A 19718-nucleotide genomic window follows, 5' to 3' on the forward strand; every position below is an offset into this window, starting at 1 on the left:
TTGGGCCATGCCGCCTTCCCGGCAGCCCCCGCGCCCCGCCCCGGAAGCGGGCGCGGCCTTGCCATGACGACGCGACGGCCTCTTGCCCTAAACGGCAGGAGCCAGGATGTACCGAAGCTCTCTGCAAAACGCGGTGACTGGTTGCTTTTTAATTTATTTTTATTGTCATACACAGAAAAGTGCTGCCCGAACCCTGTCCTTCACCCCTTACGGAAGGAAGACAGGAGGGGCAAGGAAGGAAGAGTAATGACACCAGAAAAAGAGGAATCTGTACATAAAAAGATTTTTATAAAAGGAGAAAGAAGGTAAGAAAAGTAAATTTTCATTCCTGTATTCAACTAAAAATCCCTTTTCTGGTCTCGGCCTTGGCCTTCTTCATCTGGGTTACAGGTAGAACTGTATTGGTGGATGTTCCAAACCATTCTGGCACCTTCCTCTTACCAGGGGGCTGGGAGCTCTGGAAAAAAGAAAACAAATGTGGAAAAAGGCAAGTAGGTAGAGGCTGACTAATTTACACAGCTCTACTTCCCAAAATTAAGGTCATCAACAGGACATGAACTGTGTGCATTACTAATGGAAGGTTTTGGCTCCCTTAAATGCAACACCTTGTTCAAGTAATTGAGGGACTAAATCAAACTAGGGCAGTGGGAAGAACCAAGGCTGGGAAATGTCTGACCTGACACCGGTACACCCTGGAAGTACTGCACTTCAGGAATTGCCTTTAAATAACAAACCCAAAAAAGCCCAACTTCAATGCTCAAGACCTTAAATAAAAGAAGTACAGCTCCTTGGTGTGACCTGTGAAAAAATACAGCTCCAGACAGGGAATGATGGATGCCCCAAACTGACAGTACAGCAGCAGTACCTACCCCCTCCCCCAATTACAACTTGAGAAAAGAGACTGAAACCCACAGACGCAGCAGTGGGTGCCTGTCACCAACCATGCAAGGCACCTTTTCTTCTCTCCATCTCCTCACAAGGGGCATGAGCTCTGCAGGTTTTTGTCCCCCAAGGAGAGTGTGAAGACACAGTGCTCTCCATGACTGCTAAGTGCATCTCTTGCACTGGGGTGGGAAGAGATGCTATGGCAACACAAAGCCATGAATTCCTGTAAGAGCTTACACACGGAATAACAGCAAGCAGGACTGAGTGCACCTTCAGCACGTTTGCCAAGCTGTGCGGTATGGTCAACATGCTGGAGGGAAGGGATGCCATCCAGAGACCTGGACATGCTTGAGTAGTGCACCCTCCTGAAGTTCAACAAGGCCAAGTGCAAGGTTCTGTACATGGGTTGAGGCAATCCCAAGCACAAATAGAGGCTGGGCCATGAGTGCATTGAGAGCAACCCTGCAGAGGGTATTAGTGGATGGAAAACTATGGGCCAGCAATGTGCACCTGCAGCCCAGAAAGCCAACCATGTCCTGGGCTGCATCAAGAGAAGTGTGGCCAGCAGGTCAAGGGAGGGAATTGTCCCCCTCCACTCTTGTGAGACCCCACCTGCAGTCCTGTGTCCAGCTCTGGGGCCCCCAACATAAGGACACAGACTTGCATTAGTGAGTCCAGAGGAGGCCAAAAAGAAGATCAGGGGGCTGGAGCACCTCACTTATGAGGACAGGCTGAGAGAGTTGGGGTTCACCCTGGAGAAGAGAAGGCTCCAGGTAGAGTGGCCTTCCAGTGCTTAAAAGGGGCTACAGGAAAGATGGGGAGGGACTCCTTATCAGGGAGTGTAGGGATAGGAGAAGGGGTAACAGTTTTAAACTGAAAGAAGGTAGATTTAGATTAGATATTAGGAAGAAATTCTTCCCTGTGAGGGTGGTGAGACACTGGCACAGGTTGCCCAGAGCAGGTGAGGCTGCCCCCTCCCTGGCAGTGTTCAAAGCCAGGTTGGATGGGGCTTTGAGCAACCTGAGCTAGTGGAAAGTGTCCCTGCCCATGGCAGGGAGGGTTGGAACCAGATGTTTTTAAGGTCCCTTCCAACCCAAACCATTCTGTGATTCTATTTTATGATAAGTGGGTTTCTGCTCATCCTTCAGCCACCAGTTTTCAAATAATGGAAGACCAGTGTCTGTTGGATGTTTGTTTCAAGACTGAAGTAGCAAGGTGCCCTTGGGAAACATATCAGGAAGTCTGATCTGTAGTCAGGAAAGAGGCTGCTCCAATGCTTGCATCAAGAAGTGTGTGCACAACACCAGGACTCCCAGCCCAAGGCCAGGTGAAGGATGAAGGGTGCAGAGACCATTACACAGATTGTGCTTTGCTCCTGTGTCACAAAGTGGCTCAACTTGGAATTGATGTTCCGGAGTTCTCTGAAGCTATCACCAGCAATCAAAAAACTAATGTTGTAACATCTTTAGTGCTCCAATAAGATAGCTGTGTTATTTAGTATTTATACCTACCTAATATAAACCAGATAAAGAATGATTTGTCTATATCATGTTTTGCACTTACAACAATATCTGGCTTCAAACTGAAGCAAGCTGTACAGCAAGTCATGCTGGTCAGAGCCACAAGCTCCCTTTAGAAAAACACTGTATGTATGCCCATACAACTTGTGTTTATATAAACATCTGTGCAAATATCCCTGATGTGAACAGCATATAATACCACTCAACCCTATACCTGAAAGAGGAAAGGGAGCCAACTATTCACTTGAAGAGCTGAAAGCATTTGCCACTAGATGGCTGACAAGATGTACTGGGGAAAAAAATTTCTGCAGCAGGCTGATGCTGTGGAGAGGTATATTCAGGCATAGCAAGGGCAATAAAAGCAGCATGTTGCCACTATATCAAGGATATTAAGAGAAGTAGTTGGCTGGCAATCCAGGCCAGGTTTTTGGCACAGTAAAGAACCCAGACAGAAGCTGGGATTCCAGTTCGCTCAAGATCAACACCCAGATCATCAGGTCTGGGCTCTGTTCCTAGCAGAGCTACAGGCAGTCTCACCTTTGGCTGAGAGTCAGCAAACAGTTCCTTCTCATTGGGATTGAGGGCAGGCTGATTCCAGGAGGCCAGCATGACGGGCTTCAGGCGGCCTGCTGCTGCTCTGCTACCTGGCTGGCTGTCATCCACTCTCTGCACATCCTTTCCATGTGACAATAAAGAAGCTGGCTGTTATGTGTATCACAGTATTAAAACTTAGGTCTGCACAAACCATATTCAACACAAAGGCTTCATTTTGGAGGCATTTGGGTTTTTTTTTTTAAATGAGTAACTGACAGACTTTGAACACCACTGCTTAATGATATCACTAGCCATTTCTTAGCCATTTCACCACAATAAAATTTGAGCAAGTGAAGTACATTGGTTCAAATACAAGAGAATTGGAACTCCTACTTATGCATTTTAACTTGTAGTGGAGAAGACTACTTCCTCCATCTCCTTGGCTCTGGGAACTTGGAAATTCTTGCTTCCAACTCCTAAGTGCTGTGTTTTCAAATGTGTTTTTACAGCAAAGGTGTCAGGTAAAAATTGTATAGTAGACACAAAAGATTAACTTCTCACTTCTATATAATGCCTGCTGGTCATAGGTTGGAAGAGCCAAGATGTAATTTTTTCAGATTAACTACACATCTGAGAGCATCACTAATGGCAAGTCTACTGCATGCTTTATTACAGTAAGAACATCTGTTTACCAAAGCTGAAGGCAGCACCTGCAGATGGGTTTTCTCTGCTCCTTCCTTCAACATCGGATTGATCAAATTACCCTGTAAAAGCAGCGTAATATAATCTTGTTAAAATCCAAGAACATTCATTAGCAGATTTAAAAGCTGTTTGCTACAGGGAATTATTAGAACCAAGATACTTTCTGAAGGAGAAGTAAATAAAGACTATCTGGATTAGCTTTTGGATTGCAGTTTGCTCATTTATACAATATTAATTTGATTTCTAATAGCATGTCATTCCTGTTACTAGCTCCAGCAGCTAACAGTAGCAGAAAAAGCGTAATTAGAGCTCACACAATTGGACTGCCAGGAGGTCAACTTCAGGAAAAAGAAGGCTCAGACACAGATGTTGTAGAAACAAAACACCACTCAGGGATGCAAGAAACATTCAGTTTGGCAAAATGGCAAGAATTGAGCCAGAGTTCAAGAAATCAACCCCAAATCCTGTAAGGAACAGTCAAAATTCTAGCACAGGCAGTGGAAAGATTCAGAGTGGAATTTCTTTTTATCATTCCCACCAGGAGCCACTCAGTCAAGGGTGATCTTTTGTACAGGGTGCTGAACGGGGACTTGGGAGACACAGAAACCATCCAAGGGCTCAGAAGACTAGACTGGCCTTCCTCAAACAGCAACAAAGAGCTCCTTATTTCCTGAAATTTCTCCCCAGTGAGTCAGGCTTACAGCATACTTTTCTTGTTATTGTGGCTACACCCAGCAGTTTCAGCAACAGAGGAACCCATGAAAGATTCGGGACACATTTCTGGCAGGCATTGACTCTGTTTTTTTCACATACTCAACTTCCCTTCTATCTTAGAGCTTTCTGCACACTGAGAGAATCACTTTTCCCATATCAGGTTGGTGATCAGATACCAATGCACAGAAACAACACAAGGGCAGAACCTGGACTTTGTGGCTATGCTCTGCCAGCTTACCCAAGGTTTTCATTCTGGGGAAAACTTGGAATTTCATATTTTTCCCTCTGCTGCCCAACTATTGTCAATCTGGGATTTTACAGGGGACCTTTTGCATCCACATCCCGAAGGGCTGAACAACAGGAGGAAGTGTTCATCCCCCCTCTCCAAGGCCACTATGAAGCTGCACTTGTGATGGACCATCATGTGCCTGATCTTCCTTAGCTGCATGTCCAGGATTTACTATGGCAGAGATAAACTGACAGTCCCAGGTCAGAACAGACCAACCTGGGTGACACATTGAACAGATCACAGTTAGGCTCCACAGGGCAGCCCTCTTCCTGGGTCAGTACTTGGCAAGAGGAACCCTCTGGTTCTCCTCTGCGCAGAGTGAAGTGCTTCAGAGTGAGGCAGTTCTACTCAAAGAGGAAGTAAAGGGGGACTGCGAAGATAAGACACTAAGCAACAACTTAGAAGGGCTTTTAGTCTGTTCCTACAAAGAGAAAACATTATTTTCACAAAACCAGTTTTACACCTTCTTTTACCAACCTTTGTTTTACTTGATATGGTATCTTTCTTGCTTGATTCATCCATTCTTATTTTTTCTTGTGGCCCATCTGACCACACCAACGTCCTTTTGACACCTGAGCCATCCTGAGACTTAGTCCTATCCTCTTTCTCCAGTAATGCAATAGTCATCCTGATGAGATACAGTTCGATATTTGCAGGAACAAGTTCTCTAATAGCTTGTATTTTAGTGGTGTCTTGGAAAAAATAAAAATACAATATTAGTGGTTTAATCCTCTTGCCCATTATTCAGTTATGTTGTAAAACACATCAGTTGTCCCTCATTAAAGCACAGAATAGATCAAGGCATGGAGAGGACTAAAAAAGACAATATAAGTTTGACTCTTAAGAAAACAGATCGTAAGCTCATGCAATAAATCCCCACATCATTCGTGCTCACAAACTTAACATCCTCAAATTTAGTCTAAAGCATCAGAATCACCTGCCTCTAACTTGCATGTCTGATCAACCATATTCTCTTGAGAGGAAGGCTGTAAAGCCTCTATGCTTTCTTAAATGTAGTGCCATGCCAGTTCTCCATTCCAGTGTGGCACTAAAGTCAAGAGAGTTATCCAAGAGTCTTGTTGAGCCAGTAACTGCTGCTGAAAAGATGCACTATTCCACAATAGGACAAGAGTAATAAAGCTATAAGTTGAACTCTGCCAACCTAAGAAATTAAAAGTTCAGTCTTGCCCTAGTAGTTAAGTCACTCAGTCTCAACCACAAGTCAGTACATGATTGTCTTCAGCCTCTGAACTAGCCCATGGCACCACATGACAGTGTTAAAAGGAAGTGGTTTTCCTGCACTTCTCAGCCTCCTCCTCATACATAAGTATCTTGCAGAGAAGCTGCACTGGGGAAATTCTATGGATCTTATTCAGGGTATTTTCTGTAGATGCCAGTATTTACAGGAATTTTTTTTTTTCCCCAAAAAACCACTTGAGTAAATACAGATTGAAGAATGATGCCTGAATCTTTTCAACAGCCATACAACTGAGTGTAAAGGGATCTGTAAACAGTTACCCTCTTTTGCTCTTTAATAAAATCACAATTGCCTTATTTTACAACTTAACCTTGAGAAGAAAGCAATGACCCTATCATTGTTATGCTCTGCCTTGCCACAGGCCTTTCAGAAACTGTGGGTTCTACCTAAACAAGCAGCTGAGCTGTCAGTTTTTCATTCCCTTGATCCGTATGCCACTGTCATAAGAAGCTTCAGATAGAAGCTGCAATGCTTACCTGAGTCAATGGGAGGATTACGGATAACATTGGAAATTATCTGTTTAATGTCAGGAGTCAAACCTGCTCGCTCCAGGTTGACAGAGTAGCCAGCTTTCATTGCCTGGAATAGGTGAGTGCCAACCTCCGAAAAAGGCAGAGATCTGGTCTCACTTATAGTCCTCTAGGGAAACAAAAGCAGAAGGAACTGAGATGGTATAAGTGAAATACAGCTGAAAACTCAAAACCTGGCAACCTCCCATTCTGAAAAAGCAGTCAAGGGATACTGGCACGTAGCAGTGCAAGTGGTTTGTTACTCTTAACAGTTCTCATTTCTTTTCTAGCTTGTAAGGAGCCCTTTTCTCTTGAGGCTACTACTTCTCCACTCAAGTGCAAAATCTCACCTTGAACTTACTTCAGATGAAGAGACATTCTGCACAGGAAGGGTGCTGTGTGGCCACCTCAAAGGCTCACTAGAGCCTGCTTATAGCTCACATCCCTTGTGTCACAAGACTCACTACCACCCCCTTTCCACCCTGTGGCAGCTGAATCCCAGCAATTTCCACCACAAAGGAAACTGATGCTCTTGCCTTTCAGTGAACTCAGTATCAGCCCAGCTCCTTCACAAGATTTGTGTCAAAGCTTCAGATGTCTCCTGCTAAGTTGCTGTGACGCATCTGACCTTCCAGCAGCCCATTTGATTCAATAAATCTATGCAGAACATGGGTAACAGTGGCAGAAAAAATTTGCCCTCATTTTCACATCTGTTAGATGAATTCTTCTCTCAAAAGATTTTCCTTGAAAAAAAACCCCATCTCAAATTCTATCTACCTAAACCTGTACTTTTCAAGGACAGCTTTCAAACTGGTTATTTTTCTTCCTCGAAAGAACAGGTTTCAATCTTCTATCCATTTCTCCTACACATACTGTGCATATAATGAGCAGGATTAGCAATACAGAGCATCAAGTTACCTGTTAATAGTTATACAAATGCTCCTTGTTAATTACTCCTTAGGTAAGCTTTTAAGTTGGGGACTATCTAATAAGGTTTACCCATACTCTTGGGAGGGGCAAAGCAAAACTCCAAGCAACTTCTGTTTCTTACTGTAGAATTAAAAAGCACTAAATAAAACGACATCAATTCATGAGGCTCATCCTCACAGGGCACATGGCCTGATGCCAGTTTAGTCACGTGCCCTGTTGCACTTCAACTTACATGTGTCAGGTAACTTGTCCTCAACTTTTGTTCCTTAACAGGAAACACAGCTTTCAAAGATCTGAACTAGAAAGCCACATTAATACTTAGCACTTTTTAGTTCTGCATTGATTCTTTCCATGAGCTTTGTTTCTTGATATGCAAGTCTCATGCATTGATATGGCAAAGGCAAAGGAATAGGGATTTGCTACCTAAACCAAGAACAGTGTAGTGACATTTATCCCAATGGTTATTAACCTTGAAGACCTGTCTAGATACAGCCCCATGCTTGGTATCCTTGCCAGCAGGCTACTGGATCAGGAAGTTTTTCCTATATGCCCTTACTACTGTGTAAAGACAAACATACAGAAACAGGCAGGCAGAACTAACACTGGCAATAGAAAAGCACACTGCCAACTGTACTGAAACAGGCCAATGAAGTAACAGCAACAATTCTGCCTGATGCCCTGCCAAGCTGTGCAGGCAGGGTGACCAGTAGGCAGCTGGATCTTATCTCACCATACCCTACCTCACAGCAAGCCACATTTTTCATACTTTTACCAGTCCATAAAGATAAGTGAGATGAGCTACCATTTGCCAGGAAATACATTGACTCAGTGTTTTAAAGGAAACCTACCCCAGCACTGGGCAGAAGATTTAAGAGAACCTACAAATCCCCCTCCCTCTAGACAAAGCATCTCTGCTATTAGTTTTAGAAAAGGTACCTTACCACAGAGAGATTTTTCTCTTGAAACAGGACATACGTGACATGCTCTGAGGGAGAGAGGATTCTATTACACTTCCAGGGAGAGGCTTCTTTCTGATCTTTAGTTCCAGATGTGGGGAATGTGTCAGTCTAAGTGAGATAAAGAGGATTTAGAAGAATTGTATCCCAGTGACAACCAATGGATCATCCTCCCATTACCCGAAGTTATTTGAAAGAATAACTTAAGTGGACTTGTTCACCTCTATGGAGGTTGGTTTTGACACCAAGTCCATGTTCCACAAAACCAACTAGGGAATCAAGACAGACACCCACATATTCCCCCATCCTAAAGGCAGCATGGTATTATCAAAGGGACTTGCAAAAAAAACAAACCAGAAGAATAGTGTCCAGGTCAACACAACTTCTTAGGTATTGCTTACTACATGTAAACTACTGCAGCAGAACAAAAACTGTGGTATTCAGTCTGCTACTTAGTATGGGAAACTCCTCTATTTAATATTTTGCTCAACACAGATTTTTTAAAAACCAAAACCAAATCAAGAATGCTGTTGGTCCCCATTCCTAGACTCTGATAGTCTTCTGTGAAGCTGAAGACTCCACAGCATGTTCTGAATCGTTACAGAGAAGTATTATTGCTGCTCTGCCTGGTTTCCAGGCTAGATAAATCCCTTTAACCGTAGATTTACGTAGAAATTAAGATCCACAAAGCAAAACTGCTTCATACTTCCTCTAATCCTCTGCTCCACGGTCCCTCCCTAGCAGTCTCTCTCACTATAGGGACTGATGAGGAGCCACTCTACCGTCTCAAACAGAAGAAAATCAACTGCAAAAAGAGAACCAAACAGGACTATTTCCAGTAGCTGGAAACCTAAGCTCTTTTGCCAGTTTCCTAAGGAGAAACTTAGAGGAAGCAAAGCTCTACCCCCTCCAGAGTCAATAAACCATGGTGAAGGAACACTTACTATACCCTTGGTCTCCACCCCAAATAAGTAACTAGCTGCAAGCTCTCAATAATATGGCATCTATTAGACACTCAGCCTGGCCAGATGGGAGACCTTTATAAGAATGTCCTGCACTTTCAAGAGGACCATGCTAATCTGGAACACCCAGCCAGGTCCTAATGTCATTGCCAAGTAGCATATTTAGATTTTGGAAGCCTAGTTGTTCACAAGGCTAGCAAGATTCACTGCCATGCTTAGACTGAATAGCTGCGATTAGAACAAACTCTGAATGAGAAATCTGACAGCTACAGACAAAACTATGTCTTTAAGGTTCTTACAAAGTATCAGACACTTTATTCAGTCATACCTGTAAACCATTCACTTGGCAGAAGTCCTTAATTTCAGCCAGGAGAGGGACCAGCATGGTAGATTTTGCTTCAGATACACCATCAATTCTTTTCACATTCTCAACATTCGTAGGCCTGGTTTAGGATGGGTAATAAAAATTATGAAAAAGTCCTATGCCAATGCTGAAACATCAAGTGTCCATGAGTGACACACGCTTGGACTACAGATCTAATACTTGAAAGTGTTATTAGCTATGCCTTCAGCATTTCTGCAACTAATTAGGTTCACTATTGTCACTTCTGAATATGAAGCTTGACCACAGCAAATACTTCCAAGTTTGCTACTTAATACTTTGGAGGATTGGTTTACCACATACATTTTATTTGCTTTTACCTCCGAAGAGCACATAAACCCAGAACTATTCCATGGAATAACTTACACATTCTACAAGCAGTATTGTGTAATGCCTTTTAGTAGCTGGCAAAGGCACTTCAGATGCATTACCAACTGAGCTGCCCCACAATACCCTCTCACACAATAAGACGATGAAGAATTTCCACCCCCCGTGTTCAGTAGTTGAAAGCAACACTAAATTGTGCTTATTCTTTTACACTACAGAGCTATTAATGCAAGGTAAAGGACAGCTGTTGACCTGTAGCAGACCCTTAGCAGGATGAGGGCATTCTAAAATGATGAACACACATTGGAGAACAGAAGATAGAAAGGTAAGGATTAGTAGAAAACACACACCTCCCCTCCTTTGACTGGTCAACATGACAGGAGGTTTGGATACAAAGACAGGCAAAGTTGTCATTTGGGCTTTTTTTTAAAATAACTAGAATGAAGAAGTCTTATGTCAGTAACTGTTCAAAACTTAAACCAGTCAGTGGTGTACAAGGATATTAGAGCAAACAAAGCTCCTGAGGAAAAGAGCTGCTCCTTTACCAATGAGGCATACTCTCTAAACAGATGCAGAAAAGGGATTTATGACTTGGCTTGCAACCTTCTCAGTTTGTACAACATGTATGCATGCTGACTTTACCTTATTCGGACCATCTCCACCAGGATCTTATTAGTTGCCAAGACAGCTGGAGGAATTGCCTTCTCATTAGCTACCTTCTGTCTAGCAGTCAGCAACTTGCCATACAGAGCACTCTGTGAAGAAGAACGCCAAATTCTCATGAAGCAGCTCCAGATCACTCATGTACGTATAATTAATGAGAGGATAAGTTATAATTTCACTCATCTTTCCACTAGTATATGAGAAACCTGTAATCCATTAATCCATCTTAACATATTTAAATCCTCTTCTAGGAATTCTGTTTAAAAAAACATCTTTGAAATATTAAGAGCTGCCCAAGCCAGCCACTCCAATACAGGAAGACTGTGGTCTACAGGTTGACTGCAATTCACAGATATCATCCCTCTTAAAAACTTACCTCTAGTTCTTTTTCTTGGGATGAAACAACAGATTCTGGGGGCTTCAAAGGAGAAGATTTCACCAGCGAGTGCTCTGCAGCACTAAAAGAAGGGTGAAGCAAGCCGTGCGTTAGATCAATATATTCAGGATCTTTACATAAGGCTGCAGGAGAGCAGCAGCCCAACTTATTTTGCCTGCTCTGACAGCACCATCAGACTGTGGTCTGGCACTTCATGCTAGCACTACACTCATACAGGACTAGAGCTGGTTGGAGCAGAATCAGCAGTATCCCTAATGTAACAAAACTCCTATGTCTGGTACTCCTACTGTACAAAGCTCAAGCAGATGAAATTGCAGTTTTGTGGAAAAAAAATAAACCAACCCACCAATATCCCTATCAGCAACTGGATTCCCATATTGTTAACAAAAGCACGTTCTTGCAAGCACTTGTCCATTCATGACATAATTCTGACAGCATCCCATGAGAAATACCTTACATTTTTCCCTATGGTTGATAACATTAATCCCAGTCAAAAGGAGCTAATAACTTCAAAAGCATCAGTGACAAGGACACAGCTGCTGCGCTGTAAGCAGAATTAGCTCATGTTACAACTAGGCATGCCTGCCTAGAGAGCAGCATCACAGTTACCAGTCCATGGGCTCATGTACTTCAGGATATTTACCCCTAATTAGATTACTATGCTTATACTGCAATATTTCTTAGCAGACAAGCTGGAATAGAAGCATCCTTTCCTAAGCAAAGTGTGAAATAACACTGGATTTGGATTGTAGCTGGTCCCTAAAAGGATTTTTCTTCACATGGCTACAGCGGCAATTATTCAGCTTAAGTGACATACCCTATTTTCCTGTCTGCCAGCATCAGGCTGCTTGCCTGAAGGAGGGATCAAACTGCTCAGAAATGCAAGGTGGGTTTAATCTGAAGCACCACACAAGCCAGGGAAACAAATTACTTGGTCTGCTTTTTGCAAAAGCTTGTTTTATTTATTTTGACCTGAGGGAACCTCAACTAATCTCAGCCTTCTCCCAACTAGCATAGAAAAGCAGAAACCTACATGCTCACTTACAGTCCCTGCACAAGGCATACATTCGCTTTTTCCAGCTTTAACATTGAGTCACAGCTTTGTCACTTGTTTGCCTGAATTATCCTTGCAAACTGTTGGAAAAGAGATATTCTCTATTTCTTATTTTAAATCACAAATTAAAATCCATTACAATTTCAATCACCACATCGAAGACAGACTGAAGAAACCTAAACATGGGCCCAGTAAAAGTGTCCACTACAAATCTGTTATTACTTCATTTTTATCAACATTTGCTACTTTTCTTGTTTGGCTTTAAAGTTCTCAGTGAGAAAGATTGTACTTCAACAATAAAGCTTGCTTTGCCTGTGACACTACAAGTATACAGAACTTGTCAAATTCAAAGCCTGTTAAATGCTTTAATAGTTCAATGTTTTGAAATATAATGCAGTATACATCAAATTTTAAGCACTTGACTTTTTAATATATTAAACATTTTTACCTTCACTTCATATAGGAGAATGCTGGTTTTAAGTATCATCCTACAAACAGTATTCCTATTAGCACAGTCAAAATTAGGTAAATCTGTTTTAATTTAGAATACTGTACCTGTTAAACACATTGGTTTTTGGAGGAGTTTTCCCTTTTCTCTCATTTGAAAACATATCAGAGAGACACATCTATAAAAAAATAGAAGAACAAGACAAATGCTGATTTACCAGTCTTTCCAGGGAAGTTGCTGTTTGCAGCAAAATTCTCATTTGGGACGCTATGATACACTTGCGAGATTTTTTTTTTTACCCACCAAGGATTGACCACAGAGTGCAAGAGTAGCTGTACTCATACAGACCTGCTTGACTGGTGACTGCGTTGTTCCTTTCATGTCTGGGGAGCGCTGCGTTGAGAGCACAGGTAAAGGTCTACTGCTGTAAAAAAATGAAATATATCTTAATTAAACTAGACCAAGTCATTCGTATAGTGACACTGCCATTTAAAAAAAATTAACACTTTAAGCAAACTGATTTCAACTTGGTATAGGGATATCTTTGGCAAATCACAAGTTCTTACTGATTTTTTTATAATTATTAGAATCACCACTATTTGTGAAAAAACACCAAGGACCTCAAAGCCTGTTAATACTAAAACTAACAAGTAAAGGAAGCTTGTCTTACAGAAACAACAAACATTTTGGTGACAAACTGGAATTTGTGACAACACCTGAAAAACATTCAATTTTAAAGATCCCATTACTGGAAGAAAAAAATAAGTATCAACTTTCTGATTTGCATTAAGCATACAGCTTCCACAGTTGCTTACTGTTTTGTCATAAGCAATTTTTATTTTTTTTTCTGGAAGACCTGTAGGCAGTAGCTGAAAGAGCCCCAACAGTAGAATATTAGAAGGCAAAAGATAACTGGTCCTTTGTCATTACCCGCTTTACTTATTTTTTTAGCAATACTAAGACAATCTACACCAGAACAGGCTCCTAAGGCCAGCACTGAAGAGCTTTGTTCTAATATGTTTTCTTGTCATAGCAAAGCCTCTGCAACCTCCAGTTCATTATCTTTCACTCCAAAAGAGTTGGTCAGAATTAGTATTTGTGAAGACCAGCACAACACTGTTTATTAAATATAACCAGAAGCAAAAGATTAGAACAAAACTTGCCATGCTATTTTCTTGGAGCTATATACTCTTGACAGCATATACCTGACCACCACTGAAGAAATACCCCACTTTCGCAGACATACTCACCAAGAAATACAAAGACAAAATAACACGTGTTGAATCACTTCTTAAAATGAGAAAGTTTCATTCTCAGCTTAAATTTTATTAAAAAGTAGGTCACAAGCATAGTGAGGAAAACAAGCTGTTAGCTGCTCTATTTACGGTCTCACAGTTTAACTCATGAGCACTGGAAATAACATAAATCTTGACAGATTTGCCTCTACCATGTCTTGGTTTTAGCTGATTGCTTTCTCTATGAGGATGCATTACCACAACATTCTTCCAGGCTACCCAGAATCGTTGACGAAGACACACCTTCTGACTAGTTTTGATAGTTTCTCCAAAATACATTTCCCCATTAACCTTCCCAGTTACACAACCATCCGGTTAGTTCCACTGAAAACCTTGGTGATGAGGCACTGTCACATTTAAGCCGTGAGCCATGTACTCCCAGGAGGACTAGACAACATGGCATATCAGCAGTCAGTAAAGGTGTCTAGCCAGACGTGACAACTGAGGGTTTTTTTAGTATTATGATACTGCCTAAAGGAAAGCTTTAGCTAGAAAAATCAACTGCAGAAGTCTCCTGTCCAACCTAGATACCTCCAGAAGCAGGCTTCAGAAACTGATCTGATGTTAAATAAATAAAAAAGTGCTCAAGAGAACACATATAATATCATCACCTTCTAAGAGGTCTCTGCAGATTAAGGTCTTCACTGGACTCTAACAGAAGACTTGGACTTGCAGCAGACCCAGCTTTTAATAGCCAGTTTCTACCCTGTAAGAAATAAAATATATGGCTTAGCTATAGATTACTCCAAAAAGCTTCTGATAGGTAGCTTCATACCAAAAAGTACCTTCTGGGTAAGTGCACATGTGGTTGCAAACTTGTTATGTCCAGAGACTTCTTTGAGGAATCCTTCCATTACCAACTGTTGGCAGAGCAATTTCCACCAGTTCTCCGGCCAGTCTTTTCCACTACCAAAGAGAGGGTGTCTTCGGTATCTGTTTGGCAAGCGCTGAGAACTCTGAAATTATAGGAAGAATTCGTCAGGCTTCTCCAGTTCTTATGGAAGAAAGTTTCCAATCCAACCAGTAAATCAAAGACCTGGAGATGCAATGAGCATGTCCTCAAGAACATTTCTCTATAGAAGAACTTTCCTGTAAGTCACAAGCCAAAGTATTTTATTCAAGTTCACATAATACCCATTACAATAACTGCACCTCAGTGGTAATAAACCATGCCTATTGCCTCATTCACATCACCTGAAGAACAGTTTCACCTTTATTAACCTAATCCACTCCTGTGCTTTCTACCAAGGCTGTGACAAGATCATGACTACCTTTTGTAGTAATACCCCGGACAAACCTACACTTAGATCACAGAACTGTTAAAATATCCCCCTTCCTATATGGAGTAGGTTGCAGGAATGACCCAGCCACCCACAGCAGCAAAGAAAGTCATCTAGTGCAGTTTGTATTCAGCCAATTTACATCAATCCTACATTGAATGAGTTCAAACAGCAGCAGTTACTTGTTCTGTTTTTAATTAAAAAGAGCCTAGAGAAGTAAAAGTAAATTGACAAATCCTGTTTAAATCCCAGGACGGGGGTACAAAGCCAGAAAGAAGCTCACTAGAATTATCTGCTCTGCCCCTCCTCCTCCTTCATTGTGAAATGTTGTTTATTATGTTAACAAACAAGTTGCTGACTGACTCCTCTCTTACCAATGGGTCAGACTCTAAAAAAGCCTATTAACTTGTCTGATGGGTTCTTATCCCACCCTGAACTCAGGGCCCAAATGGATGGCAAGGGGCTAGAGTTCCTTACATAAAGAAAAACTCTTGGCCTGAGCCTGAAGTTTGAGAACTTTCCCAAAACAGGGAAGTAACAAGGAATTGAGCATTAGCACGTAAAAGTGCTCCAGACAGAAAGAAGTTTTAGTGTATTGCTAGAATATGAAATAGACCCTGCTACTTGTAGACTTGCTGAAACCCTCTCTACTGGGAAAACTCCATGGTCAAACAAGTAATTTTTTTATATATACACATGTGCATGTATATACACCAATCATACCCTCCAGAGAATGTATGTGCATGCATATATATATATATATATATGTATATATATATGTATATGTATGTATGATGCTGGTGAGATAAGGACATCCCATAGGAAGGGGTGGTGGGAAGAAAAGCAGAGCATGTGACTAACAATTATAATCTTGGACAACAAAACAACAGTGGGGAGTAAGCTCACCTCCTGCCATTAATATGTCTGGTTAAGGCAGCTTTTCTGGATTCTTGTTAGTACTTCTGCCAGAATCTCTTCATGCTAGGCACTATGCAAACACAGAGCATCTATCCCCAAGAATGCAGTTTTCCACATAAAGGAAAATAGAACAGGCTGATGTAGAAAAGAGAAAGCCAAGTAAAAGAAATCCAGGACAGACAGCAGTCAGCACATGATGGCCTGCTGAGCTCCATACCATCTCCAGTGATCTCAGTGAGGAGCAATTTGAAGAACTTCAGACAGCCAAGGAGCTGCTATCGTACACACACAGCGAGAGGAACAGCAGGAAGAGAGGCTTGTTTCAGACCTTTCACAGCAGGGAATGGAAGCTGCAGCAGCCAACCACAGGCAAGAGGGACTCAGCTTGCTGCCAGATGGGACCAGGGCACAGAGTCCTGGTGGCAAACGCAAGTTAGTCATCTATTCAGCAGGCAAAGAGAAAGTGCCAGGTCTCATGTCCTCTCTTCTACAGAGCCCTCATTAAACTTTTAACAGGCATTAATTTTAAAGCATGACTACATTCCTAAATTTTCAGTTATGCTGGAGTAATTACTCCAATGGCTGCACATTTTTAGAGCATGGTTTTGACAGAACAAATGGAAATAACTATAAAAGGAATAAGATGCAAAAGAGTAAACTGTGCGTCTATGTTTGGGCTAAACATTGGCGATTAGTTTGGCATAGGTCTGACCAACAGAAACCAAACCAGCAATTTCAGCCCCATACAAATTATTAAATGATAGAGGTACTACTAAAAGCCACTCAGTCACTGAGACCACTAACAGTAACTGCTGAAACAGTTACTAATTCCCCCATTTGCTGATAGGAGACTTTAAGAGTTGCATATTTTTCTTTGCTTAGCAAGGTTAGTATAATATTTCTGTCAATGCATCTTTAATTCAGTTTTCCAGAGGACCTTGTTCACTTTCATGGTCCAATTCAGTTTTCAGATCTTAAGTGAAACATGGTCTCCCTTGTGGTCTACCCAAAGTCTGCTGGAGGCCACCTGGACTTCACAAAAATATAGCATTAACTTAAAAAGAGCATGAATCCCCTATCAACTAATGACAAGCTTTTTAAGCAACTTATCCATCAGCCTCAGTCAGATATAGAATGTAAACCTGTAGTGATATCAATTATTTCAGACATTTGTTCTAGACTACACATTGATGCAGTGAAGAAACTTTAGTTATGTCAGCCCAGAAAAGGTATTCTTGTAGGCAGTAAAAGGTTATTTTGTATTACAGTGCAAGTTCAGCATTATCTTCACTTCTTCCAGTAACGTCTAACAAATAATCAAGACTATGTTAAAATCTGTAACAAAATATTTTTTCCCCCTAGACACCTGTATGACAGTTAGCAACTTAACTTTCTTATTAAAATGAAAGAAGAGGGAGCTCATTCACCCAGTTTTTTTTGAAGTACTACAGATGATTTTTCCAAGTTGTAAACATAAAACCAAATTCTGTTCTTACTCTCATATTTTATTTCTGATGAGTTTCTTGCCTAGTATTTAAAAAATGTTGTAAGTAAAGGTATGTAGAAGTCATTTATATTCATTCTAGTATCCTACTTCCCATCTCGCTACTCCAAGTCAGCCAACAATACAAAGCTAGAAGACAAGCCATTATTTGCTTTATTCAAACATAAAGTCTAACCGATTACCAAACAAAGATGTGTTTATTCTTCATTCTGAAAAGGCTATTCCTTTCAGGATAATGGAAGCCATGCATCTTCATTAAAAACCACTTAACTGTCTCCATGAAAGCATCAAATTCACCATAAAAAAAAAAAAAAAAAAAAAGCAAAAAAAAAAAAAAAAAAAAGCTCAAGCCTTACAGGAAGGGCTTTACAACCTCTGCCAATACTTGGGCTAGCATTCATGTTTTTAAACACACAATTGTCAATAACCAACTCAAACCAATCCACAAAATACAGGACAGCTCCAGACAAGGCAAATCACAGGTACTACTTCTAAGCTGAACTCTTGGGCCATAGATGGCTGAACATTGCCTTGTTAGGAAAAACAGAACTAAGATGGAAAGAGCTTGAAGGCAGAAACTATTCCTTTGCTGTATGTGCATGAAATTAAGTACAATATGCTTAGGAAATCCACTATTTCTATGGCCACTACCTTTAATGACAACAATCTAGTTCACTGCATTGGAACTGTCGCTGAGCAGCTTCAGAAAGTCTAGACTACCTCTCTACAGGTATCCAGCTCCCCAAGAAAAAGGTACTAAATATGTGTGTGTGTCTACACATCTTTGCCTTTATGTATATCAATGTATTCATTGGTGTATCAATAAAGACGGACACTGTAACAGTCCCTCCACTTTCACAACACATACAAGGATTCTTACTATCACTTACAGACCCTCGAAGAAACAAGATGGGAACTGTAGTTCCAAACTTCTCTTCCAGGGCACTCACTGCAGACAGCAGCTGATACGCTTGCTTCCCAAAGTCCTGTAAACCACCTTCTGAGTCACTGGGGACTGCAAGGTAAGTGGCTCTGAAATGCACAAAGAAAACCAAGTTTAACACACATACAAATCAAGCCCTCTCCCCCTTGTTCAAATATTGTCTATCAGGTGGTAACTGAATAAAATAAATACTTCAAGTTACATGAAAATAAACAATGAGACCAAGTCAAAATCACTTGCGGTTAAGACAATTGCCCAACCCAACAAAAAGCAGTTCTTCATGGTACTTGCTCTGGCAGAACAACATTGTCTCAGCAATCTTTTCAATTCAGTATTTGAATATTTGGACTGTTTTAAGCATACATGACATTTCTTTAATGGCACCTCATAGCAAAGAGGATTTTGTCTTTTTTAAAAAAAAAAAAACAAAGGGAAAACACAGAAAGAAAGAAAGAAAGAAAGAAAGAGAAACCCCATTAAAAATTTTCTAGGGTTTGTTACTGACTGGAAGAAACCATCAAATAATTACTGGCATAAATCACTTCTGAGGAAGAGAAAAATTATCTATTTCAAGTGATTTCAGTTCTACAATACTCATTCACTATGTGTCTCTTTACTAGCACAGCAACATGACTGCAAAGATTGACACTGTAATCTCTCAAATTCTCTTTGTTAGTTTTAGTAGAGGCCAGGCAAAGGTCCTTGAGCATACAGTAAGTTTAGCTGAAGTGATAACAGAAAGCAACACAGCAGAACACCAGGAAGCATGAGGCTACCAGCAAGAACAAGAAATCCTTTACTGTAAGTTCAAGGAAAGCACATATGTGCACACAGGAGAAACTGAAGAAGGTGTTTCTACTCATATCTGTGTGACTACTAACCCCTGCCTTCCCTTCAGCACATCCATGAAGTTATTAGTAATGCTAGAAAGAACATATGTCAGCACACACTGTAACAGGAGAACATCTCCCTTAACACTTAGGCAATTTAACCTTAGACACATGGTATTGCACTCCACTTACAAGTGTTTTCTTTTGGGATTAATTACCTAAAAGGAATTAAACTGATGAACAGAAGTGTATTTCAGTCTGAGTGTTGCTCTAAAGCCTTTTAGGAACTGTGACCATACTTTGTTTACAAGCTTTCCCACAGCCTAATTTAGAGATCATAGACTGCCTCATGGCTTGTTCAACTATTTAGAAGGTTTAAGACAGTTGTTCAAAGATAAACTTCAGGCTGAACATCTGT

General features: G+C 41.0%; 1 protein-coding gene across 4 annotated transcripts in view; it reads right to left on the reverse strand.

Annotated features, from left to right (window-relative positions):
* Window positions 1-283: 283 nt before the first annotated feature.
* The window catches only part of WRN (Werner syndrome RecQ like helicase), a 47011-nt gene continuing 27576 nt past the window's right edge, over window positions 284-19718 (reverse strand). For 2 of the 4 annotated variants that reach the window (XM_026847853.1, XM_026847854.1), the window contains 14 exons: window positions 18418-18559; window positions 14611-14781; window positions 14437-14531; window positions 12879-12954; window positions 12638-12708; window positions 11008-11089; window positions 10611-10723; window positions 9588-9702; window positions 8283-8408; window positions 6379-6541; window positions 5122-5336; window positions 3632-3703; window positions 2943-3107; window positions 284-457 (listed from right to left, as the gene is read on the reverse strand). In XM_026847853.1, coding sequence (XP_026703654.1) covers window positions 335-457; window positions 2943-3107; window positions 3632-3703; window positions 5122-5336; window positions 6379-6541; window positions 8283-8408; window positions 9588-9702; window positions 10611-10723; window positions 11008-11089; window positions 12638-12708; window positions 12879-12954; window positions 14437-14531; window positions 14611-14781; window positions 18418-18559 — 1729 coding nt within the window. In that variant the 3' untranslated portion in view covers window positions 284-334. The remainder of the gene's footprint in view (window positions 458-2942; window positions 3108-3631; window positions 3704-5121; window positions 5337-6378; window positions 6542-8282; window positions 8409-9587; window positions 9703-10610; window positions 10724-11007; window positions 11090-12637; window positions 12709-12878; window positions 12955-14436; window positions 14532-14610; window positions 14782-18417; window positions 18560-19718) is intronic. The other 2 variants (XM_026847852.1, XM_026847851.1) reach the window with 2 other exon arrangements.

This window comes from Athene cunicularia (assembly GCF_003259725.1).
Source record: "Athene cunicularia isolate RWA chromosome 4 unlocalized genomic scaffold, athCun1 chr4_part2, whole genome shotgun sequence".
NCBI classification, from domain to species: domain Eukaryota; kingdom Metazoa; phylum Chordata; class Aves; order Strigiformes; family Strigidae; genus Athene; species Athene cunicularia.